Source organism: Fringilla coelebs, assembly GCF_963513975.1.
Source record: "Fringilla coelebs genome assembly, chromosome: 15".
NCBI lineage: Eukaryota > Metazoa > Chordata > Aves > Passeriformes > Fringillidae > Fringilla > Fringilla coelebs.
In genome coordinates this window covers 14,407,957-14,425,709 of record NC_140041.1, presented here as the reverse complement: position 1 = coordinate 14,425,709, position 17,753 = coordinate 14,407,957, and the positions used below count along the sequence as shown (strand labels likewise).

At 44.2% G+C, this 17,753-nt stretch overlaps 1 protein-coding gene across 9 annotated transcripts in view; it reads right to left on the bottom strand.

Annotated features, from left to right (window-relative positions):
* The window catches only part of SGCD (sarcoglycan delta), a 306,126-nt gene that overhangs the window by 37,616 nt on the left and 250,757 nt on the right, over positions 1 to 17,753 (bottom strand). For all 9 annotated transcript variants that reach the window (XM_084215999.1, XM_084216005.1, XM_084216006.1 and 6 more), the window contains 3 exons: positions 16,746 to 16,833; positions 14,457 to 14,576; positions 291 to 363 (listed from right to left, as the gene is read on the bottom strand). In XM_084215999.1, the coding sequence (XP_084072125.1) occupies positions 291 to 363; positions 14,457 to 14,576; positions 16,746 to 16,833 (281 nt within the window). The remainder of the gene's footprint in view (positions 1 to 290; positions 364 to 14,456; positions 14,577 to 16,745; positions 16,834 to 17,753) is intronic.

The window sequence follows — 17,753 nt, the reverse complement described above, 5'->3', positions numbered from 1 at the left end:
CAGCACCTCCCTGCACAACCAGGAAAAGATTACTCTATTTTTTTTTTCCCAAATGCTGAGCCCAGGGTATGCAGAGCACATTGCAGCTCTCATGACCTGTGATTGCCTTTAGTTTGACCACATCACATGTAAATATGGCAGGTCCCTTCTCTTCCATGGCATCCTCTCTCATGATGCCTTCCAAAGAAAATCCCCAAGCTCTTATGCAAAAGCAGAAATGATGCCCAGCAGTAAGCACAACTCCAACAAGGCTCCACTGAGTTACCATTAAACCATATTCCAAAGTTTACCTTAGTTCCTTGAAGGGGTCTGCCCTGACATTGGGAGTTTCTATAGATTTAGGGAACACTGTGCCTTCTGCTCCTGAAATCACAAAACAAAACAGAAGACAAATTGTAAACATTATAAGCTGTTATCAGGGGAGTGATTGTCAAATCATACCTAGGTGCAATTTAACCCATTGCCTGACCCCATGTCTTTCTTGTACATCCCTTCTGTCCCCAGAAAAGCCAGACCTTCTTCATCTGCAATGGGTTGCCTTGATTACACGTGGGGTTTGCCTGGAAACTGCACTTCTGCCTGGAAAAGCAGGTGCTTGCACCCCGACCTGGGGAGAGTCTGCTGACCCAGCTGATGAGGGAGCTTGGAAAAGACACCCTTTGCTAACCAGGCATCTAATCCAGCTGCATCCCTCACGGAAGAACCTGGACGCACGTCATGACATCGTTTCTTTCGCTGGGCTCTCAGAGATGCTCAAGGGAGAAAAGCAGATTTTGACTGGATCCCTGCAAGCCCCTCTCCAGTCAGGCTGTGCTCCTGCCTGGGCAAAAGGAGGGAGCTGCACCCTGCTCCATGCAGGGCAGCACAAGCAGACCCTGCCCCAGTCCCAGCCTGGCCACCAGCTCAATGTGTGACCCAGAAATCATTTAACTTCTGCTCATTCCCCCCTCTCTCAGAGACAATGGGGAAGCTGCACTGCCCCATTTGCTGGCTTTAGACCTGTGCAATGCTGGGTACTACAAACAGATTGTCTGAGTTCCAGACCACTGCAATCCTCTCCATGGCCACCCACACAGCCCAGTTGGGCATTTCACCCAACCATCCCTGAACTGGGTCCGTATTTTGTGACCAACCCTGCTCTCTCTCCTCTAGAAAGATGTGCTCTCCTCACATCACTGCTGTGAGCCAAAGCCCTGCCACCCTCTGGCAACCCTTTCCACTGACTGTTCTCATTTAAAATGTGCATCTAATCTGAAATGGTCCCATTTCATCTTTCAGCCACTGACTCTTCTCCAGTCCTCATGTGCCAACCAGCCTTGCATGAGGAGACTTTAGTCAGACACTGATGGTGACCCAACCCCCCCAGGCTGCTCGGACTCTCTGAGAAGTTCTGGCCTTTCTGAATCAATCACCGTGAAGCAAATCCTCTGGACTTCTCACTGCTTTATTTTTCCTGAACCTGTTCTACTTTTAAAATACTCTGTTGGAGCACAGGTGCTGTCACTGACACTCTGCTGCAGAACATCACGTTCCTGCTCCCACTGAAAGTTCCAATTAAAACACAGCTGAGAGTGGTACTAACTGCCTCACACACAGAGTGTGTGCACTAGAAATTAATGTTCCTGTTCTCCAATGTACAGCTGCCAAGCCAGTGAGCAAGTATGACCTATATTCTTAAATCCAAACCTCTGGTCTTGCCTTCAGACACACTGTGAACAATTAGTCACTCTTTACCTGCACTCATCACAGCAATTTCAGTGTCAGCATGCAGACAGCACTGGTGGCATTTTTTAATTTCTTTAGATTTTAGTCTGATAAAGTTATTGGTGCAAACTACAGATCCTGATGAAAACTTTTACATGTAGAGTTTGAGAGGACTCCTAACACATGCTATTGTAACTGTTCCCTGTGTGCAGTTTGAAAGTCATCATTACAGAATAACAGATGTTCTGAGATGGTCCAAAAAGTGTCAAGACAACATCCTGCTGTAACTGCTGCCAAAAGTGAGAAACACCTACGACTGCATTATGACTACACTTTCCTTGCACTGAAATAAATTAACTAAATACCAATGTGTTAAAGAAAAAAAAAAAACAGAATGAAAACAAGCACTCTAACATTTATAAAAAAAACTACCCAACTCTTTTTAACCCAGAAAAAACCAAAGTAAAAAATGATAAAAGGAGCCTAAAGTTTGAAGGTTTATACTTGGGGATAGAAGCTGATCCTGTGGCACAATACAGACACTGAGCTTTTAACTTTACTATAAGCTTTCATTGTTACAAGTTGTCATAAGCAGCTGTAACTTGCCAGCCATGAAGGTTGTTACTATCAGATCTGTCCTCTCTCAACAGTTTCCAAATGATTTAAATCTCTGCTTTATCCAACACAATTGCCTTGGCTCTTGGCTTTGCAATGAAATGTAGCAAAACATCCAGCCTGCACTTATCTGCATAATAGAACAGTGATTTTTGAGGGAAGGAAGATGAGGAGGTACAGCTGGAGAGATGCACCCAGATATTCCTGCTCCCTTTCCACCTACATGGCTTAAATGGTGACTTTATGCTGGGCATTTTTATTAATTTTTCAGACACCTGAAGTCGGATATTCAAGTCATGCAAACTCAAAATAACTATCTGCCTTTAACCAGAAGTGCTTGCAGAATAAGGAGAAACTTTACCTTATTTCTAGACTTGGGGGTTTCCAGGCTTTCATTTTTTAGCTTAAATGCAGGAAGCAACTTTGGAACCAAGGTCAATGAAAACCCCAATGCAGACATTTCAAGAAGGTTGAAAATGAAAGAGCTGGGTATTCGTTTCCTCTGTTTTCTTGTTTTCCCTTCCCTACACAGTTCTCAAATCCCCTTTTCCTGTCTCCCTTCTTGCCACATCCATTAAAAAGTCCCTCATGCACTGGGAACAGGAATGAGATTTCCAAACCCTTCTGTTTCTCTCCTTTGATCTGAATTTGAAGTGAATGCTACCTGCCTTGATAAAGCTTTCTGCCTTGGCTGTATAATTCGTATTCTTCTTTAATAACACAGAATCTCCCAAAGGGCCACCTGTCTCTGTCACTGAGCAGGACACCAGCCACGAGGGGATGCTGAGGGACCAGGACTGAGACATCCCTCCCTTGGCTCAGGCTGTCAGCAGCTGAGGGCCCCTTGATTTGGCAGAGAAAGTTTATCAAACGCACTGATGAACTTCCCTCACCTCACCTAATCCTCATCCTAAGCGTCTCCTTTCTGCAGCAGGGGGCTGATGGATGAATTAAATACTCTGGGGAAGTTCTCCCTGTGCTTTCACCCTGCTGCCTGAGGATTTCAGTAAAGAACCATCCTCTTCTTTCTGTGCTATTGGGAATTTTCTGGACCTCAAACATGCCCCCTCCCTCTAGCCCCTCTATTCTACCCTGGAGTCTCAATCTCTGCCTGGGGGAGCAGCAGCTCCCGAGGGGAAAAACTGCCTTGGACTAATTCAGCTCCACATTTGTGTCAAAGTCTGGCTTTTGGCCACTGTGGAAATCCTCAGCCAGGCTCTGACAGCACCAGTGTTGGATGGTGTTGAAAGTGAAGGCTGGAGGAAGTGACCTCATTTAGTGGTTTTACAATCACAGAATCACTGATGTTGGAAAAGACTCTGAAGATCATGGAATCCAACTGTGACTCAAGGCTTTGGCAAAAAAAGGAAGGAAAGTTTGAGGGAAATGTGCTGTTGTCACTGAATTGGGCTATTCCAGCTCTGCTGAAGGAAACTGGGATGTAACTGGGAGTAACAAATTATTGAAAATATGAAGTCCAAGGTCATGTGCTTGGAAAGCAGTAAAAATTTCTTCTACATGTTGGAGGCTTCCAAGATATGATATCCCTGGATAAAAGCTGAATGCTGCTCATGATTTATGGGAGTGTGACAGAATCAAAGGGAAGGCAAACACGGCATTAAACGGAAAGGCAAGAAGAAAGTCTAACAGGAACACGAAAAAAAGGAAACCACATTATTTTAAGAATCATCAGTGAATCCTCAAACTATTGTGTGTCCCCCCTGCTTATCCCCAGAGAAGAAAAACTGTCATGACTGCACAAACAGCAATCTGTCTGTCCTATAAAAGCAGGCTGGAAGGATTTGCCTGTGTAGCATGGTGTGCTAAGGAAGGGCACTCACGCTGTGCACAAATACATCAGGAGGGTAAAACACACCAAGGGAAAAGAACCACCAGCCCTAAGCCAATGTTTGTATGAGAGCTTATATGAGTAGCAGTAAACTGGTCCTGAGTACATTTGGGAAGGAAAGTGAGGGTTTTCTAGCCAAAAGAGGAGCTACAATGGGAGCAGCTTTTCAGATAGATGGGACAGACAATATGACAGATCTGAGAAATGCCTGACTGGAAGATCTGGTGTCCCAGAAGCAAGGGGCAGTATTTTCAGGACCAGCAATTTCCTTCTAGTCTTGCATTCCTCTAGTCTTATTTTCACCGTCCTCTACCTGAGAAATGATGAATTTTGACAAATGGTATTAACAAATAGCTCCAACAGTTCAAGAATCAGCTGCTACAATCTCCCTTTTCAATCAAAGCTGCTCTATCCCTCTTCCTCTTTTACTGAGTATAAAGTCAATGTAACCCACATTTATTATTGTACAACACAGCTTCTGCTTCCTAAATTATCTGTTATTAAAACATTTTCTATCTGCCATGAAAAACACATACAAAAAATTTCTATTTCATTACAAAGTACTGATTTTTTTTTAATCATATGAGACTCTCTGCTGCTGCTAAGGGTAACTTATGTGCAATCAGCCAAAGACAGAAGAAAACAATAATATCATTAGGATTTAAACACACTGTACTGTACATCCCTAGGCAATAAATTATTCTTTCTCACAGTATTATATCAGAGAGGCTTCCATTATACTGATTCCCTCTTCTGACACTGTGTAATTTACCACCGATAAATGTTCATAAACAGTTTGACTGAAAAATCCATAAAGCCATTTCAGCTTTATTTTAAGTCCCATTTAATGTCCCTCAAAAATGATTTCATCAATGTGTTTCCATTAGCTGGTTCTCTGCCCAATAACTTAATTCCATACAATCAGTCAGGAACTTATACAGCATATGACAGGATCTACCTGAAGTATTTTGAACCACCATAAAGATTCACTCAGAGAGTATTTTGGGGTTTTTTGGCTTTTTCCCCCCTTGCATTGCATAAGGTGTGGGGTGTCAAAGACCCCTGTATGTGTTCATTTCATTCAAGAACAAAAATCAGGAGTCTCATGGCAAGAGAACATTTCCAGTCCGGTTTTAGGGTTTGGAAATGGAGGAGCAGCAATGCCCCAGGAAAGAAGCAAATCCCAGCTGGAAGGTGCATCTTAACCAACAACAGCTCCAACCAGAGGAACACAAAAATCTGAGCAGCTCTTGGGGCTGAGCAGAATGCAGGGAGACATCAGGTTTCCTTTCAGCTGCAGATACACCTGGTCAGCTATTCCCCACTTCCCTTTTTCTTTTCATTTTTCTCCCAGTCTGTATTTTTTTTACTGATAATTACAGACCTGCAGCACACCTTTAGTGTTGTATATCACTGCTTCCAAATGAAACTGGGGTCTCAGAGGCCTGTGATGAAGCTGGTGATTAAGTTTGCCTTAGTGTATCTTCTCTTTAGTGCTCTGCAGGACTGTGCAAATGAGGGGGGAAGGAGAAGGATCTGCTGTGATTTTTTCTAGCTGAAGCCAAGAGGCAATGTATAGTGTGCTGTTGGTCTCCATAAACTACTTTTATTCCCACTACTATTGATCAGGACACATTCAGCAATTTGTTCATGAAAACACCCATCTGAGGAGGTTCTCTCCTCTGCAGGTCTCATCAGGATAGTATGTGACAGTCTCAGAAAGTGTGTGCAAACAGATGCCCAGGAAGTAAATCCAATACAATGCAGGTAAAAATTATTTGTGACTGCTTCTTCTAATTCCAAGCTTTAAAAGCCTTATTCATCCTTAATTTATGTTTTTAAATGGGTGAGCATAGTAATTGCTGTTGCTCCCCTTGAATCCCATTAAATCTGAAATCAATAAGAGCTCTATTTCAGGGTCCAATAATAGCCTGGTTAGGTTAAGCCAGTGCATTGAACAAAAGCCATGAAGCTTCATTCACATTTCTTTCCAGGATCCTATAAAAATAGCTCATTGCAAAGGTCTGTCTGTCTTCCTTTTTTGCCTAAGTGTCGGGCAGCTGTACTTATAAGGGCAACCAAAAATTCCTGAATAATGAGGGCAATAATGAGATCATGTGCAGCATCAACGAAATATTTATAATAAAAAATGTAATATAATTTAAAAAAAATTAATTCTATTTCTTATTACAGATTATTTTTAGCCCCTGATCTTGGCACTGTATGCACACAGGGAGTGAGCCAAGCCTTAGGCACCGGGCTGGGGCTGAGTTAGGCCAGACAGGAGCTCCTTGTGACTCCAGCCCTGCTGGGTGGAGGAGAAAAAATTCTCTGACTCAGAGTCCCAAGGAATCAATGGAGCCTGGGGTTTAAGCTGGAAAACTTGCAAACAATGAGATGAGCTGCAAGCCCAGAGAGGAGCAAGTGGGTCATTAGTGATGTATGTGCCTGCAGTCACACCATCTCCAACAGCCTCCCTGCCACAGCTCATTTATCTGGGAACACAAAGGGAAGAACAGAACAGAGCAGACAGGCTCGCACCCAGACTGGGAACAGACGGGAAAAAGGTTGCTACAACTTATGCTGACCTCTAGATATTTCCTTCTTGACTAGTTTTGGGGTCCTTCAACACTTTTCCTGCAGCTCAACAATAGCAATGTCATCACTGAATTCCTTTGAAGCTCTTCTCAGCATTCTTGTGCAAAGTTGCAAAGGAACTCAGGGGAGCACCTGAAGTGGGAATACACAGCGGAAATTTATCATGGAGAATATTGTGTGAGCTTCAAACAGATCAGCTGGGGAGGACACTTAGGAAATAAAATATAAATCTGCCATACTTTTAAACTTGATTTCAGTGTTTGGTAAGTGTACAGTATGTTTCTTTCATAATCCTTGTGACATTTAATCAATATTAATCTGATGGTGGATGATTCCTCTCTTTCCTTAAACAGGATTAAGGGAACACAATCTGAACACACATTTCAGCCTGGACTCGAAGCCTATACACTTTACATAAATGCTATCCTTTCAGCCTGGAATGTACTTTAAGTAAAAGCAAACACAAAGAAAACTCCTCAGTATCTCCCTCTCCCAACACAGCTTGTTCTTGCCAATAAAAAGACAAATTTGCAATCTGGGTGAGTGGATTTTGAAAAAGGAGAGCAATCTAAGTTGGATTTGCCATTAAAAAGAAAGGAAAACAGCATCACACCTATTGCCCTTACAGCACGGGAGCTATCAGAAGTATTCATTCAAGAATTGGTAATTTTAATTTCTTCCCTTGCAGAATAGGAGAAATACTTTTTTTGAAAGAAAACATCCAACAATTGCATCTCAACCTCTGGGGAAAAAAACCAAAAACACCCTAAACCCACCCAATTAAACTAAATCAGGTTTCTTTTCTACACAGCTTTTAAATTCTCTGTCACTGCTGATTACAAGTTAAATCTCTTTGTGACCCCTGCTTCTGCATGGATACAGCAACAGCACAATTCCTAGCTGAGAGAAAAAAAAAAAAGAAAAAAATATTTTCTTGTGGCTTTAACCACTGAGACTAAACATATGTTTTTGCCCTCCACTGCTCCTTAATTTTACTAAACATAATTTTTTCCCATAATCACAGCTCTGCAACGAGCTCAAGGAAATGTGTCAGAACTGCTCTGCCACAACTGAGAGCTAAAGAGAGAGGAGGTAGTTTCCAGCCTGGCTAGTGCCAGTGCTAAACCCTGCTGCCTCCATTTGTCAGCACATTTCCCTGCTCCCCTCGTTTTACTCCCCATCCCTTTCCTGCAGCACCAACCACTACAGGACAGCTTGGCCATCGCTCCAGGACTGCATTAGTGCTGCTGCCTAATTACCTGTGGGCAGGGAGCTCTGGGGATGCAGCTGCTTCCTAGAGAAGTTCATACATCTCCAGCAAAAGGTCAAATGCCTGTCCCAGCTGGCTGGGGCTCGCTCCTTTCCCTGGCTGAGAGCAGGAGGAGCTCAGAAGGAGCCCAAGCAAGCTGGAGCTCATTTGCACCTGGGGGAGCTGGGGAAGGGCTGTGGCCCCAGCTGATGGTGCAGTTTGGTCCAGAGGCACAGCAAGGCATCCCAGTGAGGTATCCCAGAGAAGTTCCCTGCCTTTGGGTTAAAGGCACTTTTCCCTCCACTGCCTTTGTAAAGGAAAGGATTAGAGTAGGAAGATGTCTCAGTTTCATAAGACATGAGCCATTGCAGCACCATGGCTCCTTTCAGAAGGCTCCTTACAGACCTGTAGCAAGGACATGTTTGTCAGGGCAATGCCCAAAATCCACACCACAAAGACTGAAGTTTGGCATTCACCCTCAGGCATAAAGCTGAGTCTGCTGACTCAGTGGTGAGACCAGAAAGCTCCATTTCTTCTCTGGGTCAGGCCTGATTTCAACATTTGGCTACCAGAGTTGTTCCCTCTGCCACAAACACATCAGCAAAATGCCATTTGGAAATCATAATGGCTGCTGTAAAGGGCAACCATGCATGTTCTGATCCATAAATAATCGCTGCTGAAGAAGGGTACATGCTGTAAAAATGGGTGGTAATTCCTGGAAACTGTTAAATTTCCAGCTTACCCCACCCTCTGAAACGACTGATACCAGTCAAATACCTCTGTGGATTATTTAATGAAATATAACTACTCTTGCAGTCATTAAAGTTATCCTGCTGTAACTACTGCAGCAAGTAAAAGCTGAAAAGGACATGCCAAGAAGTCCCTAAAAGTTTAATATGGAGGAAATGTGAGCAGAGTTCTCTAAGCAGGCTGGCACTGCAGCCACAGCTCTGCAGGGCTCCTCCCAGACCAAGCTCATACATGGAGCCCTGAAAATGTTTGTAGATGTGAAGCCTAAGGCAGCTGGGGCAGCTTACACTGAGTGTTAGCTCAGTAACACCCACATTAAATCCTGTTCTCCTCTTGAACAAAGTGAAGGATATTATTGCAAAGGCTTTTTTAACCCTTCCAGGAGGAACAAGCCACAGCACCTTGTGTTTTATAAATGCAGAGCAGGTCCCCAACAGCAGCCCCAACAGTGCCATTTAAATGAGCTCTCTCCAGTCAGAATGACAGATTGATTTGCCCTGGAATGGACATTAAAGGTCATTTTGTTTCAACACCCTTGCCACAGGCAGGGACATCTTCCACTAGACCAGGCTGCCCTGAGCTCCATCCAACCTGAGTGGGGCACCCACAACTTCTCTGGGCAGCCCCTTCCCGTGCCTCAACACCCCCACAGTATCCCATTTTTTAATGATATCTAATCTAAATCTAACTTCTTTCAGTTTAAAGCCATTCCTCTCCCTCTTTTCACTGCTTGCTCTTGTAAATAGCCACACAGTCCTGGACTACACTGCTTTTATTGTTGGTGTTCCTCCACTAAATCCTCTCAATTCCTTAATAAACAGCTCATGAATAAAATGCTGGAAATGTGCCTTGCATTTAATTACTCCAAACTTATTAATAAATTTGCAATAACCTTTCAACAGCTGATTCCTCTTTCCAGGTGCATTCCCAGGCAGCTGGAGAGGAACATGAACAAAAGAAATGTTCCCAAACTAACAGTCCTAAAAGTCTAACCTGTGGTCAGCATTGACATGCTCCACATGGTTCACTGCCCAAAGGGTGCTGGCTACAGTGGAAAAGAAGCTACAAGGTAGAAATGGAGCTACTGGCTAATTATTTGACAGGAAGGCTGGGAATGACTGATGAGATCAAAGGTGCTTTTAAATCAGCCACGGTGCTGGGCTGGCTCACACTGCTCCTGCAGCCTTTATTCTGGGAGATGAAAGCATCCTACCCCACTCTAAATACAGCTGTTTTAGTTAGGGTTTGCCACAGGAGAAGGCTTCAGCCAAATCTTTATCATTAGGCTCCCTTAGAAGAAAAGCTTCTGCCATGCTAATCCAAATGTCTGAGAGAGATTTTCTGGGGAGTGGGAGCAATCCCTGTATTGTTCTGTTACAGAGAAGGGGCCCTGTGGGGTGGTGATTAATCCCATCCTTGTTGGAAAGCAAAACAGTAATTTTAACAGTGGTTAAAAAGCTTGGTAGATTTGTAAGGGGACAACATCCAGCCCATGCAATCCCACCTCCCACACAAACCCAGGGACTGCCAGACTCCTGTAAGCTGCAGAAGTGTGGCTTTTGTGGTATTATCTCAGCTCACTGCAATGCATGTGGATTCCCATCAAAATTTAGTCTTAAAAAAAAAAATTGGTTAAATCCATCATAAATATTAAACACCAGAGTATAGTGGCAAGTTTCCCTGAAAACAAACTTCAAAAAATAATCTCAAATAAAAAAGATGTCAAGGCTCTTGGGAGAACTGACACTGGCATGTCATCAGATGTTGTCTTATAAGGCTAAATTAAGCATCTGACCAGAGTTTAATTTCTGTAAAAACTCACGCTAATTTAAATTGCTTTAGATTTAATTAAAAATGCCTTTCTATAGAGATAATAATGTAACTCTGTTAATTAGTATCAAGTGGCATCTAGAGGGCATATTTAAAAACTAATCTGGAGAATAAATAGAGCTAATTAACAGTCAGAATAATGCTTTATGATTGTCTTTTATTTATAAATGCTATAACGTTCAATAAGCTATTAAATGAAATTGTAATTAATACATATCAAAGTTATTTTTAATACTCTTTTGACTAAAGAGTGTTTCTTACACCCCGTTTTTCAGATGGTCTGGACACGTTTCATTTCTGGAGGGAGGGAGGGAGTCAGGAGGAGGCAGCAAACACAAATTCCATTAGGAGCAGCTCATTTATCTCCCCTGCAAGGGTCTGAGCTGGGAGTCCTTGGGGGCTCCAGCCAGGCGTGAGCTCTGAGTGCCTGGGGCTGGCCCAAAGCTCTGCTGACCATGGCAAGGGCTGCCAGGGAAGGGCTGCACATCACCCACCCCCCAGGGGCACCACGGGCAGAGAAGGGGCAGACTGCCAGGAATCCAAACCCTGCAAAGGCAGAGCTGAGGTGCTGGGCAAGGAGAGCAGCTCTGAGGTTTGCTATGGGATCTTTCAAAACACCATGGGCTGCTCCAATTGCATTTGGGGAGGAAAGGGATGCTAAGAGTGAGAATGTGCTCCCATCGCATCCAATCACATCCCACCGCATCCCATCCCATCCCATCGCATCCCACCCCATCCCATCGCATCCCATCGCATCCCATCGCATCCCATCCCATCGCATCCTACCGCATCCCATCGCATCCCACCCCATCCCATTGCATCCCATCCCATCGCATCCCATCGCATCGCATCCCATCTCATCCCATCCCATCCCATCCCATCCCACCCCATCCCACCCCACCCCATCCCATCCCATCCCACCCCATCCCATCCCATCCCATCGCATCCCATCCCATCCCATCCCATCCCATCCCATCCCATCCCATCCCATCCCATCCCATCCCATCCCATCCACACACGAGCACTGCAGAAGAGCTCAGAAGAAAAAGGGCAGAGTGGAGTCGTTTCAGGGCTCAGTGGTGGTTTTTTAGGGTTCTTGCAGGCAAACACAAGCTCCCTCAGGGTTATCTGGACCCAGGCCGTGCTGAGCTCCCTACCTGAGCAAGGCAGAGGGGATTTTTTTGTGTCTGCACAAGGTTGTGTCAGTGTTACCAGGGCTCACCATGGGCAGAGGGCTCAGATCTGCCATTCCCCTCAGACAGAAGTTCCTGACATCCTCCAGCCTCTCCTAGGATGACAGCTTTGACTGGATTCACTATATCAAATAAAATCACTGGAGTACTCTAAATTACGTCACACATGAAAAGCAGAGGTGGCCAGCTCTGTCTTTCTGTGTCCTTTAATGCTCATAAATCAGAAATAACTCCCCAAAATACAAATCAAATAAAAAGCACTTTCATATGGAAATCTGCACTGCCCGTGCTGTGCAGTTTTTTGAAGCACCATCAAATGCATCCTATGTCCTACTTGCATTTGTTTTTAATCTATAATTCTGTGTATTCTTCCCCTTTTTCATCCCTTGCTAATGTTGAAAAACCCTCTAGATACCCAGAGCAGGGCTCATTTCAAAACAGGAGAGCACCTCTTTTCTCAGGACAGGGATTCAGCATTGGTTTGTAGCACAAGCTTCCAGAAAAAAACTTTGGAGTCTGTACAAAGAAAAGAGTTATTGTCTCTGGCAATATTCAAAGCTGGCCACAAGAACTGCTGCTCTGACCTCTGTGGGATGACTCTCATGCCAGGTTGTTGACACACACTTGCCTCTACAAGAAGTATTTGTTCAGTAAGAACAAGTTGAAATTATTTACATGGCCTGGATGGGTGTCAGCAGACACATTCCAGCAGCACCTGAGAGCCCAAACACCAGAGGAACGATCAAAGGAATTTGTCTGTGTGCTGCAACTCGCACTGGCCTTCAGAGCAGACAAAAACACTGCAAGAAACACGAACATATGGTGCAACACTTCCCAGCATGGCACACAGCCACGGCAAACACTTTCGGAGATAAAATTAGATTGGGGAAGCAAAGCTGGAGAAAAACAAAGCCAAGAATGAACTCAGAAAGCATTTCAGCTCAAGGTCATTGGAATACTTGCTGTGTAACATCACCAGTAGTATAACTTTATTTTTTCTTTTCTAATAGATCTGCAAAATCAAACCAACCTCGAGAAACACTCAGTTACAGGTAAAAATCAAAGTGCACTACAGTGATCAGCAGATTTTTCATGCTGTTTATTCTGGAGACTAAAACAAGGCAGTAACTCAAAATAGCTACCAAAATTAATTCCTGGTTTCTTCAAAGTACAGAAGAATTTAAAAGCAACTTTTTAAAAGTATGTAATCTGAAAGAAGAGTACTTGCAGTTGTAAGGAGAAGGTTCTGTATTTTTTTTTTTAATCAACAATGTAAATCTCTCTTATTTTAAGGCCTCCAAGAAAACACTTAAAAAACTGTTGCTTCCTACCCTGCAAGAACTAGCTCTGAAAGGTGCAGTGTGAAGGGAGCTTTGTTGGAGGACAGGGACTGTTACAAATGTCCCCAGCTCTGGAACACCACAAGAATTCAGACTGAGCCTCTTCAGGTTCTAAGCTAAACAAAGATACTCTTAATTTTGTGAAATTCAACATTTATCCTGCGAAGCCCACCCAACTTTTTATAGCTGGTGACTGAACTAGTCCAGTGTGTAACAACAGTGATGTGCAGAGATCCACCTACCCTGTCCTCAAACAGGAACCATCCAGAACATCAGGACATCAAACAGCAAAAAATGTTAAGGGTTGGATACCAAGTCCCATTTATATTATACATGATATACTATTAAATAGCTGGAAATTATAGTAACAATAATAATAATAAAATACTATCTATGTCTATATATAATTCCAAGCTCCTTATTGATCTGTTTTTACAAGAGAAGTAAGGAACAGTTTGGAATGAAAAGATGCATCCGAAACAAGTCAGTATAAAACAGACATTGGTGCCTCCACAGAGACCAGCAGCACTGCTGTGAGACTGTGAGCAACACTGAGCTACCCACTCTGGTCCTGTGGGAAAACATTCCTGACCAAATCCCAGCCTAACCAAAGAGCATGGATTGAACTGGGGAGCACAAAAATTCAAGTTCCAGACAGTTAATTTTGTATAACTATCAAATACGTTCCAAAATTTCCAATTGCCACAACTGTTGTGTTTCTCCAACTAATGACAAAAAAAAAAAAAAATCCAAAGAAATAAGAAAGAACCCCTACATCCCAAACCCAGAGTGTATCCCCAGTTTGCATTAGGAAATACCATTTATTCCTACTTTATCAGGAATAAAGCCTGGCAGGCAGCACAGCTGGGGAGGCAGATCCTCCTGGTGCCTGCTTCAGAATGAAGGAGGAGCTGGTGACAGTGCAGGCACCAAAACCATGAACCCTGAGCTTTCCCTTTGCACAGTGACTGCAGACATGGGCACATCCCAGGGCAACCCCTCACTGTCCTCCACCCCAGATCCAAGCAATAAAAGTTGTTCAGGTTCCAAAGCTGGTTTTAAAGCTATTTCACTCAGCCAGACAAACCACTTCCAGGGGAGTTTTTAATGGAGGGGAAAGAACAAATTGTGCAGGTTAGGAAAGCCCTCACACAGAAACTCCTGGCCTTTATCTGCTTGGAGAAGATTCAAAGCCAAAAAGACAGCACAAGGTTTTCTCTCCAAAGAGAAAACTTGCTTTCAGCAAGTAGGAAGGAAAGTCAGGCAAAACTATACTGGGATTTGAAGAGGTGCATATTAAAAGTGTGGCTTAATGAACAATCTCTTACCTAGAACTCTCAATCTCTCTGCTCCAACCACCACTTCGTTGTCATCTGCAGAAAACAGCAATTTTCCAGAGAGGGTTTTCACCTCAAATTTTTGGCTGTGTGCTTCCACTGCTTGGGGACCTAGGGGAAAGAATCTTTCCTTTAGGGAAAAGTGTAAGAAAATCACACAGTAGCTTCATACAGTCAATAAACCCATTTGCTGAGTAACAATAGCTCAACAAATTGCATCAGAGACACCAAACAGAGGCTTTTTAGATCTTATTAGGAAAGGGCAGTTTTTTACCCAAGTAACAACTGCTCAACTATTTCTACTTAGGCTTTTGTAATGCTTATGTGTGCCATAAAATCACCCCTGAACTTGGGATATTTTGACAAAAAGACAGACCCATCTGTGAAACAGCCATGAACATATCCAGCCATGCTTTGAGAGTATTGGTGCAGGTGTAAGAGGCATCAAGAGCTCCTGGGCCCATTTTGTTTGGACTGATGCTGCTGTGTAAAAGATTCCTGGTTTCCTAGCTTTTAAACATATCTGGCTTAAAATTCTATCAGTGTCATGCACAGCCCAATTAAAAAAAAAAAAAAAAAGGCAAACACCAGCACAGGAGCAAATGTTTTGTTTTAGACTCCTTCAATCCTGTGCAGGCCAAGAAGAATGGCATCCTCTCAAATGCAGAAAAGTTTTTAGACAAGTAAAACTTTCTTTTGAAGATCTTATTTCAATTCTTCTGCTTTTCCTGCAGGCTGCTGTGCCCTACAGTGCTGGAAAGCCTCTGGCAATACATTTTCTTGTGGGGTCTGACAAACATCAGCTGCCTGAAGAGCCATTCTGTGCAGGTTTGTGGCTCAAAGGCTGCCAAGAGTTACAAAGAGGCTGCCCTGGGTTCCTGACCCAGGCCAGGCTTTGGACAATTCACCACTCATCAGCCCTCCCAACTCCTTCTAAGGCACAGCCCTCCTGGAATATCATCCTGCACGAGGCAGGTAATTGGGCTTTGCCTTAATTCTGGCCATCTTCAAGACCAGTCTCATTCCTCAAAAAACAAGAGAAATAACACCTGAAAACCAGTATTTTCTTAAAAACTCCATCCCTGCCCAGAAGTTCCCTGCACAGGTCACCTGTGCTGGCACCTGGACACACAGAATCATGCATGTGGTTTGCACTTCAGACAAGTGAGGCCATGCTGAGATCCCTGGAAATACTTAAAAACTCGTGCAGCCACACTGAGAAAATCCAGTAAAAATCTGATTTGTGTCTTGCTTATTAACCACCTTCCCACTCATCCTTGCAGTAGGCACTACATGGGACCACATCTTTGCTCCACTGTGAAACCAAAGCTGGTGCTGATGCATAAAAAGCTCAATAACCAGAGCATCACACTGGGGGGTATCACTGAGCCCCAAACTCTCGTGACACAGAGGTGCTCAAGTGAACCAAACACCCTCTTGAAAATACATGGAGAACCAACAAACTGAAGACCTTCATTCTGAATGTGAGAATCAGGGAGCCTGGGGTCGAATTTATTTCCTTCCTCCAGGCAAGTTTCACACATGCTGCCTAAATAATTGCTCACTGAAGCTGCATATTTAATTATTTAATGCTGTGACTAAAGGCCAAGATGTTACATAAGCAAACCAAGCAACCAAGTCTCAACTTAGAAATATGTTTATGGATTACTGCCCTTGCCACACACCAATACTTCTCACAGTCCATGCATAAAACTCAGTAAATATATCTCTGTCCCATATCAAATATATATTTTATATCATATATACCGTGCCATATTCCTTATATAATGCACTCTTTCAACCCAAATTATTCTTTCATTCATTCAAAGGTTGCTGTGCACTGGGGATTTACAAAACACCCATTTCCCCACCCAACACACTCTTGTTTGGGTGCAAAAGGAGTTCTTCTCCAGCAGGAGGACTTTAAATTGCAAACTGTTCCACAGCTGGACTCCAGAGTCCCCAAGATTTCAGGCAAGTTATAAATGTCTTCAGAAAAACCTGTGCTTGTTACAACAGAAATATCAGCCTGGTGTATGCTCTTCTTGACCCTGATGTCATACAACAAACATTTCTAACTCTGGACTGGCTTTCAGATGAAAATGATGGTTTGTTTCGTTGTCAGACAGCCCCAGCCAGTTGCCTTTCCTGTCTCTGCCTTTGTTTCTACAGAGTGGAGTGAAGTTTTCCTTTCTGCTCCACAAGAGGCTCCCTGCAGCACCCCAAACCACCCACTTTCATCCCTCCTTAATCCCTGCCAGCAGCCTTTCCCCTCCTTACCTGTCACAAGGCGAGTGAGGACTTTTGTCTTCTCGTTGAGGATGTTCACGGTCACGTTCCTGGCGGACTGGAAGTACAGGGGGTTGCCCTGGAACAAGACCACGAGACCAAGGGTGTGAGATGGGGAGGCAGCAGAGCTGTGCCCAGCACTGACCCTGACCCTGGGGCATGGCTGGGGTGCACCTACCTTGCAGTAACTCCTCCTGGATAAGGAATGAGGATCAGCCCAGAGCGGGCAGCACAGCTCTGTCTGGCCCAGGCAGTGCCTTGCTTTAGGGATGATTGCCTCTACCAACCAACCTGTCATTTTAAAAGGTGATATGGGACCTAAGCTTCCCACAGGTGTTTCAGGAGGGTGGCTGACTGCAGCAGCGCATTTCTGAGGCCAATCTGCAAAATTACAGCCCCTGATGATTCCAGTGGGTGACAATGTGTGCCCACCATGTGAGCGAGCCATGCCCAAGGGCTGGGGAGGAGAAAATGTGATTTATATGTGGAGAGTGCACTTGTGAACCACCTGGCACATCTCCCCACCACACTGTGGACTGGGATTCCAGCCTGTGACCAGATCCATCCCGCTGGGTCTGCAGAACACAAGACACAAACTCTTCCCCACTTGCACTCGAGCACAGAGAGTTCTACCAATTTCTCACTGTAATACTTCAAACATGCCTCAGAGAGAGGAGCCAGAGCAGCTGGCAGCACACAGGAGCACGCAGTGGCCTGGCAACATCCATCTCAGGTACTTCTGCTCAGAGTGAGGCCAAAGCAAGCCCACAGCTCCAACAATCTGTGTGCAAACACAGCCGAGGCGCCGGGGAACTCGTGTTCTCCACAGGCTGCCCCAGCCCGCACAGCTGTGCACAGCTGGATCCTCAGGGCATATCAGCCCCCTCCAGCACCAGCACAGGCTGACCCCAAATCAAATCAGCCAAAGATCAAATGTGAGAGGTGGAAATTCACCACCAGCATCCCTTTATAGTGCCTGAAGCACACAGCTGATCAGAT